At 40.4% G+C, this 11757-nt stretch overlaps 1 protein-coding gene across 2 annotated transcripts in view; it reads right to left on the bottom strand.

Moving 5' to 3' along the window:
• Positions 1-11757, bottom strand: part of PTPRB (protein tyrosine phosphatase receptor type B) — a 117922-nt gene that overhangs the window by 79649 nt on the left and 26516 nt on the right. The window contains exons 1-2 of one of the 2 annotated variants that reach the window (XM_030866283.2): positions 10508-10646; positions 9893-10166 (exon numbers count right to left, since the gene is read on the bottom strand). In XM_030866283.2, coding sequence (XP_030722143.1) covers positions 9893-10166; positions 10508-10561 — 328 coding nt within the window. In that variant the 5' untranslated portion in view covers positions 10562-10646. Of the gene's footprint in view, positions 1-9892; positions 10167-10507; positions 10647-11757 lie in introns of those variants that run through there. The other variant, XM_030866282.2, reaches the window with a different exon arrangement.

The raw sequence follows: 11757 nt of genomic DNA, 5'->3' as shown, positions 1-11757 counted from the left end.
AACCCTTAAGATAAAATAAAAAAAAAATTCCCAAGATGATTTTCATTTATGGGTTCTTGAGGAAAAACAGTACGGGTTTTTTTGTGTGTGTGTTTGTGTGTGTGTGTGTGTGTGCGGCAATATTATTTAAATTTTCTATCCTACATAACACTCTATAATTAAGGACGTCATCATAAAAGGAAAGGACATAATTTCCCCTCACAGCAAGTTTTCTTGTTACCATGCGATTCTAATAGCCAGAGAAACTCAAGAGCAACCTTGTCATAGCCAACTGAGGTGACACATTTTTGCGGAAGAGGCATTTTAAGGACAAGGATGAGAGGGACAGCTGCTTTCCAGTGATTGTTCAAAAGGGATCAATACTATCACTTACATGCACAACCCAGCCAGATAAAGGTTAAAGAAAATGATCTCATGATCGGTATAATCTAAACATATATAATCTGCAAAATATGATCTATAGAAAATGAATTTTAAGGTTGCGTGCCTAGAGGGTGAAGTTCAGAAATGCAGACTTTATCTAATCTCTCTGAGCCAGAAAACAAAACAGTCAATCCTTTGTACATCCGCTAGAACAAAGGAACAATGAGATTGGGAAGTGCCTGGGCTGCAAGAACCTGCACTGGAAACAAACACTTAAAACCCCATTTATGCTGTGATAAAGCCCTTTGCTGGCAGTGGTCCACTATTGCTATGCATGCGGCAGGAGTTCAGTAGTTTTCAGACTTTGTTTCAATCTAACTAAGCCCAAGGAAAACTCTGCTGTATTAAAAAAATGTTTTCAATATTTTATTAGAAATAAATTAGATACTTCCATCAGGGTGCTATTTTCATCTAGCATCTATCTATCTATCTATCTATTTATCTATCTACCTACCTATCTATCATCTACCTATCTAGATATCTAGATAGATATATGAAAGAGAGAGTTTTAATGCTATTTGAAAATTTAGTTGTAGGTCTGTAATCTTCTGATCGTGTGACAGGTCATATGTAATTGGAAAACGCTACTTGACTTACATAATTTATGCTGATGGCTGGAGATATCAATGCACACGTGTGCATTTATAGCCTTTCTGGTTTTCCCACCCACTGCTCTCATACATACAGTAACCAGTGAAGTATTATAAGCTTTGAGAACTGTTGAAAACCATAAATCAATAATTTAATCTCAATCAATATATCAAAATTGATCATTAGCCATCAATTTAAGACATCTTTGTATTTATTTCCAGAAGGATCTGGAATATTGAATGCCAAATGCAAAATTCCATAGCATTCAGCTGCTGTATTTCAATGAATCTACCAGTATCAGGAAGCCCCAGAATTTCATAAGTAGGTTTGCTGTCAACCCACTTTTTCTGATAAAGTTTAGCTAAATTCCTGAACCAAAATGGATTCTTCCTTTTTTCCCTTTTAAAAAAATCTGACTTAAGAAGAGGGAGACACCCATATGTATAAAATGGAAGTGATATTTGCTTTAAAAATTCTTTTGTATGGTCATTAAAACATTATTATCTACTGCTATAGGAATTTGCAGAGTGTTTAGAATTCAAAATGATAGTATTTATTTTGGAAATAAACTTAGCCTTACAACAAGAGAGTAGGGAATCCATAAGTTAGTGCCAAAAACTTTTTTTGAAGTCATAATAGCGCACAACATATCTGTGTAGGATCTGATCGTTTACAATGTGTTTTCTTAGTTGTAATAAGGGTCAGAGGCATTAAGTGACTCATTTACATCACATAGGTAACAAGTAATTCAGCTGAGCTTCTAACACTTGACTCCAAGTCGTGAGATCTTTTCTATCACACCTTAGTTGTCCCAGGGTGGAAAATGATGTCATGAGTCGCACAGTCAGTATAACAACAAAAAAACCAAACCAGATCTCTATGAAAAATAACAGACAAATTTACAGGACTTTCATTTGATAGTTTGGATAGTGTAGCATAGGTAAATGAATAACAACACTAATAATAGCTAAATCTAATCCTGCCGCCAGGAAAGTTCCATTGATTTTTTAAAACTAATGTTTTTCTTCTCCGTTTCTTTTTTCCCCCTAATCTTACTGCCTTAGCCTGGTGTTCCATCACCTTGTGTCTGGATTACTCTGAGTTTTCTGGGTGTCTGCCTTATTTTCTCTCTTTTTTCCACTATTGCCGAATAACCGCTTTGTATCTCTCCCATCTGCCATCCTCATCCCCTAGGGAGCACCAAGAACTTTTCATGAGATAAAGTCTAAGTTTCTCCACAGGAACTCAAGGTCTCCTCAACCAGGATATTATCCTCCACCCACCTCTCCAAAACACACCTTATCTTTCAGCACTAACTCCAGGACAAGAGATCAATTTTTTATGGATTACAGATTCAATTTCTGTACCTTTACAGGAATTAGGATACAATTCTAGTTAAAAGCAGACTGGCTAGGAGACTGGAAGCTGCATTTATGTAGCATTCTATATAAAATGGAGTGAACATCAACTATTCCTATAAACTAATTGCTTATTTTCTCATGGAAACCAGGGTAAGGGTGGGGGAAAAGCCACAAACCATTCCTTGGTGCAGGTTTTTTAAAATGGGCAGAAGGAGAAAACAAGAAAGCAATTGCCCACAATCTGTAGTTAATTAAATAGATTTATAGAGATGTAATTTTCTTTTATTTTTGTAATTGTTGCTGTTTGACTATAGTCAGCTTTCTGACTTATAAGATGATATACTATATTATGCTAATATATCAGATTAACATGCATTTCATTTATCAACTTTATACACTAAATATAAAGTTCAGGTAGTGAGGAACTTTCAAAGTTTTAACAGCATCGCAATTAAAGCAGCTTTGACAATCATTTGCATCATGATTAACACGAGTGAGGAATGCCACGTTATTTTATGGGTCATCATACTTGGCTTCTGAGAATCTACAGTTTACTCAGGCATTTAAGACATATGTGAAAAAGGTAAACACAAAGGTAACTTATCAGGGAGGCTGACTTTGACGTCAGACTAAACCTGGTTCAAATCTCAACACTATCACTTCAAACAGTGACTTTAGGCAAACTGCTTAACCTCCCCGAGGCTAAGTTTCCTCATCTGTAAAATGGGACTAACAATACTTACTTTACAGAGTTGTAAGTGTTAAGAGGTAATGGAGCCAAAGTGTTAAGTGCAGCCCTGGCGCATGGTGGGGCCTCAGTAAATGGCAGTTGGTGTGAGTATTGCAGCTGTTCTTGCTGTTAAGGGTAACACAGGTCAGCACCAATGCTGAATATGCAAAAGGAGAATGATACCAAGGGGAAGGTCTCAGAGGTGGGCTTGAAATGAACTTGAGCAAGTTGGAAGGTCAAGTAGGACGCAGAAATCAGAGAGAAGAGAGGCCATTGCAGAATGAGAGAGCAGTTTAAGCAAAAGCACTGAAAAGCTCACTTCTGTCGAGTATTAGAGAACCACGTCAGCACGGAGGGGACAATGACAGCTGACAGAGACTTTAACACCCTCATGCCGTCATCCTTCAGCAGCCCTACTCCTCCTCTCTTTGATATTAACAATGGAGGTTTTCTTGGGAATTCCCTGGTGGTCCAGTAGTTAGGACTTGGAGTTCTCACTTATGGGGCCCCGGGTTCGATCCCTGGTCCAGGAACTAACATCCTGCAAGTCACGTAGCGCAGCCAAACAAACAAACAAACAAGAACCACTTGAGGTTTTCTCAATATTATTTAAATGCTACATAAATGCAGTACAAAGGGAAATCCTTTGGCCTCCTCTTCCAGACTGTTGCCTAGAAGCTGCTCTCATGTAGAAATTCATGAGCTGTCGCTTGATGTGTGCTGCCGAACCTGGACATCTAGATACTAAGGAATTACTGTCAATGTTAGGTACGATACTGACATTGTCGTTATGTTAAAAATAATGCTTATCATTCAGAAATGCATACTGAAATATTTATAAATGAAATTAAATGATGACTTGGACTGTGTCAAAATGATATGCGGCGGGGGAGTGGGTGAGGATATAGATGAAACATGATTGTTTGTCAGTTGGTAACTGTTGAAGGTAGGTGATGAGTACATGCTCGTTCCTTATACTATTCTGTTTACTTTTTATGTATTTGAACTTTTCCATCTAGAGGAAGAAAAACAAAATCAAAACCCCAAATCCCTGGAAATCTGTATGTATACCTACCATGTTAATTTTAGTTGCATAGATTCATCTTTGTTTATACACATTCATACATTTAGAATGGGTTTGACCTCTCCTACAAGGTCAGAAAGTGGTCAGTATTATCCTTTATCCCCCAGGGGGATTCCAGGGAATTGGTGTCCAGGAATGGAAGGTGCAACAAATTTTCTTCCATTCTGTCTGGACAAATTAGATTTTATTTCTTGCTAATCTGTAGAATGCCAGGCCCACCTACAGAAGTCAGACAAATGGAAGAAGCTTCCAAACACACAAAAAGTCAAGTGCAGAGAACTAGGTTGGTTGATTCCCTATACAGAGCTCAGCTTGATCTTAGAATTCCTGAAATAACTATACTGCAAATGGCTGATTCCTAAATACTGAAGTCCATCACCAGAAGTTCAACACAATCAAAATCAATATTATTTCAGTACACTAACACACATTTAATCATTATTCTACTGTTGTGTAGGCTAAGTAACTATAGATTTAAAGTATTTCATAATATATTTTTTTCTTTTTAAAAGTTGAATTGAAAAGTAACAACAAACTATCATATGTAATCTGAAAGAACAAAAACCAACTTAAAAATTATGTCCATTCTACAGAGTAGTGGAAAGAATTGGAGTTGGGGCCAGTAAATCTGGGTTCAAGGTCTAGGTCTACCATATATTATTAGCTCTATGGATTTGTGATTAGTTAATTCTTAGGAATGTCAATCTCATCTCCAATCTGAAAGTAATAATAGGAAACTTACTACACACTTAGTATGTGACAAAAAGTGTTCTAGAATTTATGTATGAATCAATTAAAACCTCAAAATGACCCTAGGAAGTGAGCATTGTCTTTATTATTGTCCCTATTTTATAGATTAAAAGAGGTGAGGAACTTGTTCAAGGCAACTTGGTTGGTAAGTGATGGAGGCCGCTGCTTTCAGAACTCAACTCTTAACCACCTGTGCCTTCACGATACTCCCTCCACAGGATTGCCTTGTGGCTATAATTAAACAATATATGGTCAGTATAATATATATTTTATACTCTTACCTACTAAACAAGGTAGGTGAAAGTATTTTACATACTATAAAAGCACAAGACAAATATTAGAAAATATTATTTTCTTCCTGGGAAAGACAACAAATATTCCTAGGCATTACAGATTTAACCAGGCATAAAAAGGAATGGTACCAAAATCTTAATGCCAATGAATAATAGAAAAACGATGTCAACAGCTCTTAAACTTCAGTGTGCATTGATTGACTTTGATATTTGTTTAAAATCAGATACCCTAGGCTCCACTCTTTCTAAATTCATTATATATGAGGTAGAAGCCAAGAACATGCTTTTATAACAAATTCTGCAAGAGAGTTTAATGCCAGTAGCTTACAGACATTATTGAGAAATAATGGCCTGTGTTTAAAGCCATGTAAGTGTTATGGACTGAATTGCATCCCTCTAAAGTTCATATGTTGAAGCCTTAACCACCAATACTTCAAACTGTGACTGTATTTGGAGATAAGACCTCTAAAGAGGTAACTGAGTTAAAATGGGATCTTTAGGGTGGGCCCCAATCCAATATGACTGGTGTCCTGAGAAGATTAGACACAGACAACACAGATGGACGACCATGTGGGGACATAGTGAGGTGGTCATCCGCAAGCCAATCAGAGAAGCCTCAGAAGAAACATGCTGACAACTTGAGCTGGGACTTCTAGCCTCCAGAACTGTGAGAAAATAAATTTGCTGTTTAAGCCACCCTATCTGTGGTGTTCTGTTACAGAAGCCCTGGTAAACCAATACAAGAAGCAACATTTTGAGGTGGAAATAATAGCTGATATGGTGATTTGGTAATTAAAGCTCTTAAAATTTTTTTAAATTAAAGAGAGGAAGGAGCCATGTATAAAGAGCTAAATTTTTTTTTTTTGCCTTTTGCTCTAGGCTGATTAATAAGTACCTGAAACTGACTAAGAAGTCATATGCCACTAAGGTATTCTTCCTGTAGGTAAAGTTCTCTATGACTAGACTTCTTCCCTGGGCTCCACAACTTACCCATAACCCAAGGAGAATAGATCATATTTTTAAATACATTCTCCCACTAAAATATTCATTTTATTTACTAATATTTGTCTGTTATCATCTACCTATTCATCCATAGACCCACTCATTCATCTCCCCATTCATTCATCCATCTACCCATCCAGTTAATATTTATTGAACACCTACCATGGGTTAGATGCCATTTTAGGTACTGAAAAACTACTTCTTATTGGTGGGAAGATAAAAATCCCCCCAAATTTCTAAATGAAAACTCTACAGTTTCATTTAAACAAACTCAAATGTCCTTAGGATACATTCAGGTAAGGAAATAAATGAAGTGGTCCAGGGGGATTCCAGTGAATTTGTATCTGAAAAGAGAGAAACCGCAACTCAGCTCTAGAGAGTTCTAGGCAGCCTGGCCGAGTTTTGCCAGATCTTCCAGTATTTTAAGAGAATCCATACATCTGGTATTTATGTGAATTTTCTGCTCAATGCTGGTGAAATAATCTGAATTTTTCACAAACATTATGTGAGCCAAACAAAACACGTCTATTATTTAGACACCCAGACACCCCCAGGGGCCACTTTGCAGCCTCTGCTCTAGACTCTGAGGACACAGTGTTAACAAAAGTGTTGAGGTCTTCAATATCTGTTACCTTCATAATCTATTTCTGATGAATTCACAACTAAATAATTTGGCTTTCAATTTATTACAGTTGTTGCATTGACCATTTATGACCGAACACACCTGAGAGAGGCAGGGCAAGGTCTTCACCCAAGAAAGAAGTGGTAAAGCTCTGTCACCACTTTCATCCTGACCTTCTGTCACCTCTGTACAAGACTACAAGGGCAGAGACCATGCTTTGTTTGTCATCTTTATAAGCTCACCAATCACTGCCTGGTGTAACTCCCTGCAGTACCCATGCCTGATAAATGTTTGCTGGACTGAACTTGAATCCACATAGGTTTTTCAATTCTGATTTTAAATCTGGAGTGAAAACTGATTGGTGCTGAAATAGTTCTGATTTAGTTGAAATTTTTGATCTTTAAGGTCATGTCTACATTATGTTATTTTAGATAATTTACCAGGGTAAACAACCAGACAAATCACACTTGGAACGATACAGAATGATTACAGAGATAATCTAAGCAACTGTTGTATCTCCAGCCAAATCATGCCTTGCTCTCACCCTATTTTACTCTATACTGATAAGATAGGCATAATGGAATAAGAAAAGCACAACACATTTGAGTGACTTTTTTTGTTTGAAGTTATATCTCAGACTTAATATTATGCTACTAGTTGATCCTGCTTTAATAACAGTAAAATATGATTTCTGACACTCATCTTTGTAGCTTAGCAGTTAATATAGAGGAATACTAGTACTTTCTCTTAACTTAAAAGAAAACTCAGATATGTCCTTAAAATATAGAAAGCAAAAAAAAAAAAAAAAAAGTGCTGACAAAAAATAAATACCAACCAAAAATATTCTCCCTGAAACATTAAAAAAAAAATCTTAACTTAAAAAAGTTTATTTAAATAAAATTATTTTAAAAATATAGAGAGGGCTTCCCTGGTGGCGCAGTGGTTGAGAGTCCGCCTGCCGATGCAGGGGACACGGGTTCGTGCCCCGGTCCGGGAAGATCCCACATGCCGCGGAGTGGCTAGGCCCGTGAGCCATGGCCGCTGAGCCTGCGCGTCCGGAGCCTGTGCTCCGCAACGGGAGAGGCCGCAACAGTGAGAGGCCCGCGTACCATCAAAAAAAAAAAAAAAAAAAATATATATATATATAGAGAGAGAGAGAGAGAGAGAGAGAGAGAGAACTCAAGTAGGGTTATACCATCACACAAATAAGTATGAAAAAATTATTATTATACAAACATCACTTTTGGTCAAATTTCATTCTTCACATTTGGCATGGAGCTCATAAAATTTGTGGTGAAAAGTATATTTGTGGTACTGTAAAAAGTAACTCCTTAAGAAAAATGATAAGACACTGAACACTAACAATTGGGCATGCTAACTCTTTTTTAAATTAAACATAGTCAATAAAATGCAAACATTTCTTACATTTCACAAATGTCTCTGGACTTGAAACACCTACATGCATAATTAAACTCAAAACATATTCTAACTAGTAACACCCACAGTGAGTCCTTTTTCATCAATGTTTTTTCCAAAAAAGTAAAACCTCTGGGTTAAATCAGTATATTCTGGCTTAATGTCTTCATCTTTTCTCCCAGAAGCTTCTGATGGCTCACCTGTTTTTAAACATCATTCTGCCCCATTCAATACAGACACCTTATCAAATGTAAAGAACACATCTGGAAGTTCTATGTCACAAATTTCACATTATTAGCAATCTGAGTGTTCACATCTTCACATACCAAGAAACCAAGAACTTTATAACTAAAAACCCAGCCACTTAAACTCCTGAAAAATGTTCTAATTACGTGGTTGATTTCAGTCTCTCTTTGATTCCCTGTAAAAACACAACCACATTCTTAACAAGTGGTGTCTCTTTTCAATTCAAGTTCCTGCAAATCTCAGAAATTATCTAACATTCCTCTGAAGTAAGTCAAGTGATGTAATTGGGCATTCTTAATTAGTAAGAGAACAATTCATTGACTTATTACCAGGACCTAGTCACATTTCCTGACCTTACTGTAACTGCCCTGATAACGGACTGTTCTCTCACCTCTTCAAAGAACTATAGCTAAAGAAGTGATCTTTGTTCAGGTTGAATGTGAAAGAATAGCAAGGACGACACATTTCTAAATTTAACTTCTGGAATTTTTCAGTTAAATTTGACTTTCTCCATGAAAGTAAGGCTTCTCTATTGCAACAAATACGTTAAAAGGAAGACTAATGAAGTCATAAAACATCGAAGTCATTAGAGAATTCCGAGCACATCTGAGGGTGGCTCTGGGGATTAATGAGGTAACATGCATTGCAGCCCCTACCTAAGTAGGCACTTGGTTGGAACCTGGACCTGAATGACCAAGTATAACACTCTCATTTTACAGATAAGAAAACTGAGGCAGGAAAGACAAACTCTTACCACATACGCATGGAAGGGTTTACCAAAAGTGAACAGAAAATGATTGACTTAAGGTGTAGAGTAACCAAAAGATGATCTGTGATACTGGCGTGGTTTTAGTTACACAAGTGATAAAAAATAACTTTCATACCCTCATCTCAAGGGACTTTTCTGATTTCCCCCTAAGAGTGACTCTATTCCTGATGATTTTATGTCCTGGTTCCAAAAATAAAACTAAGTCGAGGAAAGTCATATCCCTAATCATTGCACTTCCATTATTTATTCTAAAAACATTTACTTAAAATTATTCCAAGGCTTGACAATTTAATGCGATGGAAGCTCAAACCACATCACTTTAACAAATTCCCTCCACAGCCCACAGTTTCTCTTTGCTGCTCTCCCCGTTTAAGTGGCTAGTCCGCTGTTTTCAGCACTAAGGAAGTCTCTGAAAGTCAACCAAGCTGCTTCTGGCCAGATCTGAGGAGACTAGAAATCTTTGTCAATAGTTATCTTCACAGGTGTTTTTACCTTTATTATTATTAGTATTTTGTATGCCTGGAACTCAAGTGAAACATCAGCTTGAAAAGGCAGGGCTCAGCCGGAAGTGGCCTGGCCGTCCAACCGCACCTGTCACTTTTTACCTGTTTGCAAGACCACAGTTTTCTCTTCTCCATCCAGAGACATAATACTGAAATTATAGATGGTTCCCGCTTGTAAATCCTTGGGGTTACATCCATAGATGGTGTTGTCTATCCGCACGGGGTGGCAGCACGCGACCCCCGACGTGTCACTGCTGCAGATGAGGCTAAAGTTACAGGGTGACGCCAAAGTTCTCCACTGGAGAGACACGGACCGGCTGGAGACCCTGGACTCTGTCAGGGTGAAGTTGCATCTCACTGGCTCCCCCAGTCCAGTCTGAAAAGGAAGCAGAACAACAGCTGAAGCCCGCTGTCTAGACCTGCCCAGAGACGAGTCCGTAGCAAGCTGCCCAAACTGCTCCACTCACCCCTGGCCCCCAGCCTGAGCCCATCCATCCTTTGGCCCCCCAGCCAGAGAAGAGGCCCGCAGCCCAGGAGGGTGGCCACCTTCTCCCTAGCTGCTTTTTCTCCGGAGCAGCTGGAAAGAGAAGGTGGCTTGTTGCCTTTGACAGTGGCACGAGCTGTCAGTCTGGCTGGGGGCTCAGAAAAGGATGGCTCATTCTTCCCCAGGGAGAGGAAAAAATTCCGCCTGCGGGGACCTCTTCTCGGGTCCCTCACCTGCAGCAGGCTCAGCGCGGTCCACAGGGCCAGCCCGGCTCCATGGCTCCGCATGGCGCTCAGCGGTTCCCCCTGACTCGACCGCTGGGCTGGGACGCGGGGCGGCCCCGACGGCCTGCGGAGCGGGGACCACTTGTTGCGCGCGCTCAGCGCGCCCCGCGGGCGCAGAGCGCTGGCCTCCGGGCTGACGACGCGCGGGGGCCGCCGCCGCCGCCGCCGCTGATGTTGCTGCCGCCCCGGGCCGGCTGCGGACGCGAGAGGCGGCGGGGGCCGGCAGCGCGCCGCCCTTCCCACGCTGCCATTCTGACCCGCGCTGCCTCGCCCCGAGCCCCGGCCGCGGACTTCCGCAATCAAAAGGCAATTTCCTCGTCTCCCGGCAAAGGAACAATGCGCCGGCGAGGGAGGGAGCCCCGAGGAGCCAACGCCTGAGGCTGCCAAGGGGGCCCGAGGCGGGCCAAGATGCCCCCGCCTCTCCCGCCGGGGGTCCCGGCCGGGTCTGCGGAGCTCTGCCTCCTTCTCCGCCTCCCCGCCCGACTTTCACTTTTTCCCAGTCCGTGGTCCTCAACACCACCGTCTCAGCCGCAATAAGACTTGCGCCCTCTCACTTTCCATCTCCGCACCCCGCCCCCTCCCTCCTTCCACACCCTGCGCCTGCCGCTCCCTATCTTCCTCATCTGCTTTCTCCAGGGCCTCTTTTCCCAGGATTAAACTTGACCACAGCAGATTTCTCTAGGTCGCCTCACTCTTTCCTGAAGCCTTTTATTAGAGTGCTTTTGCCCTTCTCACCTCAAAGCATTCATTTGTCCCAACGTGTATCCCCCTGACACCATCAAGAGAGAAAGACCCCGAAAGGATGGTGTCCATTGTCAACTTGACCTTCATTTTTTCCTGCTATTCACTTTCCCCTTTCTCTTGTGTAGAGGTCTGTGCCCTCCCTAAATCTTACGCACATGGTGCTAACCAAGAACAAGTATAATCACCACCAATCGTCCAGCCCACAAGCAAAGCAGCTTCATCACTGACCATCCAGTAGTTAAAGTCATTTCATCCATAACTGTCCAAGCAATATAAGAAAGCAATACGAGCTCTCGTTTGTGGAAAATACGCTTGACGGCTCAGCTTCCCACATATTACAAGAAAGTGAAATTCACTTAGTTTTTAGCACTAACTTTATGCTAACTTTTAGCAGCTGCCTCAGTACCTGAGTGATCATGTATCTGAAAATGGATTTTAAAAGAGTTCCTGATAAC

The sequence above is a fragment of the Globicephala melas genome, chromosome 10, assembly GCF_963455315.2.
Source record: "Globicephala melas chromosome 10, mGloMel1.2, whole genome shotgun sequence".
In the NCBI taxonomy this organism is placed as follows: domain Eukaryota; kingdom Metazoa; phylum Chordata; class Mammalia; order Artiodactyla; family Delphinidae; genus Globicephala; species Globicephala melas.
The sequence above is the reverse complement of the archived record's forward strand: the minus strand, read 5'-3'. Positions and strand labels throughout refer to the sequence as shown.